The sequence below is a fragment of the Atta colombica genome, unplaced genomic scaffold (assembly GCF_001594045.1).
Source record: "Atta colombica isolate Treedump-2 unplaced genomic scaffold, Acol1.0 scaffold189, whole genome shotgun sequence".
Lineage (NCBI taxonomy): Eukaryota > Metazoa > Arthropoda > Insecta > Hymenoptera > Formicidae > Atta > Atta colombica.
In genome coordinates this window covers 1866684-1872336 of record NW_017259281.1, presented here as the reverse complement: position 1 = coordinate 1872336, position 5653 = coordinate 1866684, and the positions used below count along the sequence as shown (strand labels likewise).

General features: G+C 27.2%; 1 protein-coding gene across 2 annotated transcripts in view; it reads left to right on the top strand.

The window, feature by feature from the left end:
* The window catches only part of LOC108686709 (transcription factor SPT20 homolog), a 15808-nt gene that overhangs the window by 2831 nt on the left and 7324 nt on the right, over positions 1–5653 (top strand). Inside the window, exon 2 of one of the 2 annotated variants that reach the window (XM_018192142.1) lies at positions 5242–5376. The exons of the other annotated variant lie outside the window; for it this stretch is intronic. Within the exon in view, the coding sequence (XP_018047631.1) occupies positions 5242–5376 (135 nt within the window). The remainder of the gene's footprint in view (positions 1–5241; positions 5377–5653) is intronic. 2 annotated transcript variants of the gene reach the window in all.

Here is a 5653-nt window from a genome sequence, read left to right as displayed (position 1 = left end):
TATATATATATATTATAAATAAGGAACCAAAATATTTTATCTAAAAAATTACGAAATTTATTAATTTGTTTCTATTATTTTTTGTTTCCGATTGTTATATGGATATACATGATTTTATTTTTTTTATTATTATTGTTAAAATGTGCCGAAGAATTAAAATAATCTTATCGTCAATAAATTTTTTTTTCAATAATTAAGGAAGCATTTATTACATTACTTGATTTCCTGATATTATCATAAAATTAAAAGTGTTTCGAAATAGATTTTTATAACAAAAGGTCTCTTACGCGACACATTGCACTAGTAGTATACATAACGTAGGCGATCAAAAATTACCGCATTGAGAAAAGTATTGCTATTGATTTGTTCAGTGATGCAGGATAGAAAGTGCAAAAAAATTGATACATGAACCGTGAAATGTAGAGTAGAAAAATAGAGCAGATTGTCGACGAAAGTACATAATTTCGATCGCTAGATGATTGTCATTGAAAGTGATCTAGGAGAAAGGGATTGTAGAAGATTGGCTTCTTCAATTATAATTATTATTTTTATATAAGTGAAAAAGATGAAAAAGAGAAAGAAATACGTAGTACGAGTAGTTTTTATGAAAGATGCAGGCAGATCTTTTTTATACACGCTATAAACTTAATATGGAAGTAACGCGTATAAAAGATGCGTGATAACTTTCTTCGCGGAAAAATGACTTTCGTACTTATGCTTGAAATATTATTAATTGAAATATTATTAACTGTAAGTTTTCTAGGCTTATAGAATTTGGCATTAAAGTGAAGTGTGTTTTTTTGATGGTTAAGTTAAATTGAGATCAATTACTCCTATATTGACTTCTTAACTGACCGCTGGGTTGTGTTTAGATATACTGCTAATATTGAAAGTTTATACGTAATATGAATCATACATTTTTCAATACTGGTGGTGTATACGCATATCAGAACATGGCCTGTTATTAGATTGCAAATACACTGACAGAAATACGATTAAATTTATTTAATCTATTTAATTTTTATTTACTAAAACTATCATACATGTGACTTTAAAAGTACAAAACATTATTTATCTTAAAATATCGAGACTATTATAACTATTATAACTATAAGTATTCTTTATATGTGGATAATAATATTTATTTATTATATGTAAGGCATCTATTTCTTCAAACTCAATAAAGTGATACGTGACATGAAAACAGGAGAATGTACCGTTTTGAATGATTTTAAAATGACGACGTGCCTGCGGTCAAAAATTAGGTTGCTCTGAAGAATGACTGGTTGCTTCTGTCAATAATCCTTTTACCGAGATATGCGGAATGCGTATTCGAGGAATCAGGCCAACCTGTTTACGTAAATGTCATCTGTGCGAATACTTTCTATTTAGTTAGTTTAGTACATCCAAGAATACTACTTTTATTAAGTTGACGTCAGTCATTTATTAAATATTCATAATTGACAGACAACATTTTTTTTCAGTTATTATCTTATTATTTCAAATTGGATACTTTATATAAAATATTTTGTACCTGATAATATCTATAATAATAATATTTACAATTTATTTTAGATTACAAAATACTTTTATCTTTAGATTACAAATTACTTTGTATCTTTTATAATAATCAACATCATGATAAGATATGAAGAATACATTTCGGAGAGTAAAATGTGATCTACTTTCCTTCATTGAACTTGATAATCATGATTAATGATTTATGTGTAACAATTTAATGGATCGTTAAATGTTTATTTTATCGTCAACAATTGTTAACTGCGAGATGAGAGATTGGCGTAAATTTCTAAATACTATGTCAATATTTTTTTCTTTTCTTCTAAAATCGAGATTTGATTATAATGCAAAGTACATAATGGAGTAATATTATCGAGAAGTGGTCGGCCGTCAAGGTGAAGGCCAGTCTTAGAAAAGTATTACACAGTTTCGTTCGTATACTATTGTTATGTCGTTCGACGATGAGAATCCCGGTTAAGTGAAGAAAAGTGAATTTCGCCATCGCTCATAGAATCCTATATAACTCTTAAGAATCATATGACTCGGTTACATCAGATATCTTTCAAAAACGAAAAAGTGAAAGTATGTATGTGCAAGATTTGTATCGCCAAATATCATATCCTTATTTTAATCATTACAAATAATCCAATTATATTAAGAAATGGGTTTCTTTGATACAATCAATTTTGCTGAATTATTAATTATTTGGTTTTGTTGCAAGATAAATAATGTATCGTGTTAAATATTTTTTTTATCAAATCTAGTTGTTATATTACAATTGAATTAGCATGTATATAACAATATTTTTTATTTTTTGTATTATATCGGTGGACATATAAATTAATAAACCTATATGTGCGTTCAACTGCGAATGTCATTTCGAATATAATTAATGATCGAATAGCATCTAATTTATCACAAATCATGGTGAAATTTCACAGCTTTGATTTCTTTTGCTTTTCACTATCACGAATGACACACACGCAATGTGTCATTACAAGTAGTGTTCTAAAAAATGGGTTTACATCCGTTTATCGAACTGGAACGTAAAATTTCTTTTCAAAGATAATTTCTCACATTACGAAACGTCTCGTTTCGTCGACTTTCGTGCGTCACAGTACAGTACGCGATTGTATAATAAATTCGAAGTAAGATCACAGTATCAAACAGTTCCGGTTTCACTTGCTATAGCTGTATTTATTTTTAATAAGGATGTTGATCAGATTATGAAATTATTAATCTGCCACGTTAATTATTAAATTAAGTTATATGCGTTGTAACAATTTGTATACTCTTCAACGTTAGCATAATTTCTTTCTAAAATTCTTTTTAAAGTTTTGTTATTTCCCATTCGATTGCTTCTAATTAAGAAAAAAAAGATCTTGATTGTCGATTTTTTTCAGTCTGCGAACAACATTTCTTAAAGAAGAAAGTGAGGATTATTATTTTTACAACGTCTCTCAATTAAATAATTATTTGATGACGAAAATTTTTTCCTTCTATTTATTTGACGAAAAAATTTATTTAAATCACTCTTATTGCTTCATCTAATTATTAAAATAAATATTATATTCAATTAGTTGATTATTGTGTATGTATGTATGTGCAAGTTGCATCAATTCGGTGAGTGTCAATCTACTTTCTCCTTGTTATTTCTTTTTAGAAATAATTTGATATATATCTTTGATATTCTCATTTTTATTATAGCTTCACTTTATAAGAATTACTTGTTTCTTTCCAACCAGTTGATTGGGATGAAGCTAAGGAATCTTTTTAAGATGTTGGCACCATAGTTGATGCACTACTTGTACAGAATTATATTAATTCCGTTGAGAATGATTTGAAGTAAATCGAAACGCGTAAGGACATTTTATACTTTTATATTTTTATTAAAAATAGATTTTTAAACATTTCCATTGTATACTTGCGCATCAAGTACCGCGCTGAATCCTATTTTCCCTTACATTCTAGTCTTTTTGAAAATTTTTTTGTTTGCATTGAATGAACGTAATATTATATTAACTTTGGTATTGAAGTCGGAAATGATTTATAAATAATCGCGATATTAATATTTATATCTAAACATAGTAATGGTAAAAGTATTAGTCGAAAATTAGAAATTTGAGAAAAATTCTTACAATTTTTATTAAAAAGATAGTTTTGCACATTGAAACTATATAACACATGGTGCCTGATCAACGCCAGTCAGGTTTCAAGTGGGTCACTAGGCTATGGCCCAATGGCACGCCTTTGACTTGGTAAATATTCCTTAAACAAATTCCGGAAATACCTTTCATGAAGTTTGGACTCATCTCACAAACATTCCAATTCTTGTAAAACCTACTTATTTGATATGCGCGGATTATTTTAATATGTATAAATGAACGATAATATATAATTGATGCATTATTGTACAATCATTCTATATAATCATCATTACAGTAAGCGTAGATAGACAAGAAATATAAATTTGAATGAGAAATTAATTATTCGAAGTTTGTAATGCTATCGTCATTACAAATTCTATTAATAAAAAGGAATATATGTTTATATTATATGAAAATAAAAAACTGCTGTCATAAAGTAAAAATCGTTTTGATGAATAATTTAATGATATTTTGTCTATAGTCATTTATTATCCCCAATGTCTAAACAAAGAGAAAACACGTAGACATAAATTACTATTTTTTTTTGTCGTAATAGTTATGGTTAGCGACAAGGCTATTTCTCTTTAAAATAATCTTCGAGAAAGGAGGTAAAGAAAATAAATATTTTCAGAGTTATTTTCATTTATACAGCAGAGAATTAATATTTTTCTATCACTAAATATAAATAGTTAATGAATATAAATAATTATTTGAACAATTAAACAATTTTTAGGAATTGGCAATTTATAATACATTAAAGTATAGTGAATTATTTATTATTTTATTATTCGTATATATAGCATTAATTTATTAATTTATTATAAATTTATTAAAAATAACTTTACATACATATATACGCACAATATTCTAGAATCTAAAAAAAATTATGTAATGAAAATAGCTAATTAAAGTTTCTTATTGGATACATTTTTTAAGGATTATTATTAATATTAATCTTAATTAATAATCTCTTTTTAATTCATTTATTTATGTATTTAGTTGCCAAAGTCTTTTTACTCAAAAATATGTCTTTTAAAAACATGACGTTAACAGACGATGAAGCATCAATAGCACAGAATACGCAAATTATTTACAAATGCCCTTATTTAGCATTTTTAACAACTAATATTTAAAGTATTATTTTTTCTTACTATTTAATATATAAAAAAAATACATTTATATTAAATTTAAATGTAATATCATTATATATATATTACTATTTTGTTATAATTAGTGATAATATAGTAACTATTTTTAATGAACTTTTATACTCGCGTACGCGCGTGTGCTCATAATTTATATTAATTTATGTAAATTCTTCTTTTATCTTTTGCTTAATTCATAAATAATTAACAAAAGTTCCGTATTAAAATAAAAATTCGATAACTGAAAGTATGTAAATGCATGTAAAAGCTTGATAGGCATTAATATAACATGCAGCTTGAGACAATTGATACTTCAAGACTCATGAATTGTTCATCTTGGAGCATAATGAACATGCAGATCGTCATTTCGGATTCAATACATGGATCAGAAGAATGATCCATGGCTTTGTTTCTTCCGGTTTTGTTTGCAGGATGTACGTGGCGAGAGGCACTAGGCACGTGTGTGTTTCAATCGGACTTCGGTTTTGTTCTAAACTGCGCTTTCAAAAAGTCCGGTCTCTTCCGGGTCAGAAATCTCGGAGGAGTAAAGGGTTACGTCGGCCTGGGTGAGTTGAATATGGGAGATCATGATCGTCAATTCAATTCAATAATCATGTTTAATGATAGATCAGTCTTCGATCTGATTCGGTCGATAGATCGGGACTAATTTCACGTTGGAGATTGTAAAGAAATCAAACGACCTTGAAAAGATATAATTATCGCATAACCGATTTAATCGAACAAATCTCCTTTAATCCGAGTTTTAAATTTGTTTTAATAAAGTTGACAAAACTCTTTAAATAAAACTATTTTCAAGGATATTTAACCTTGTTAATAAAAAAT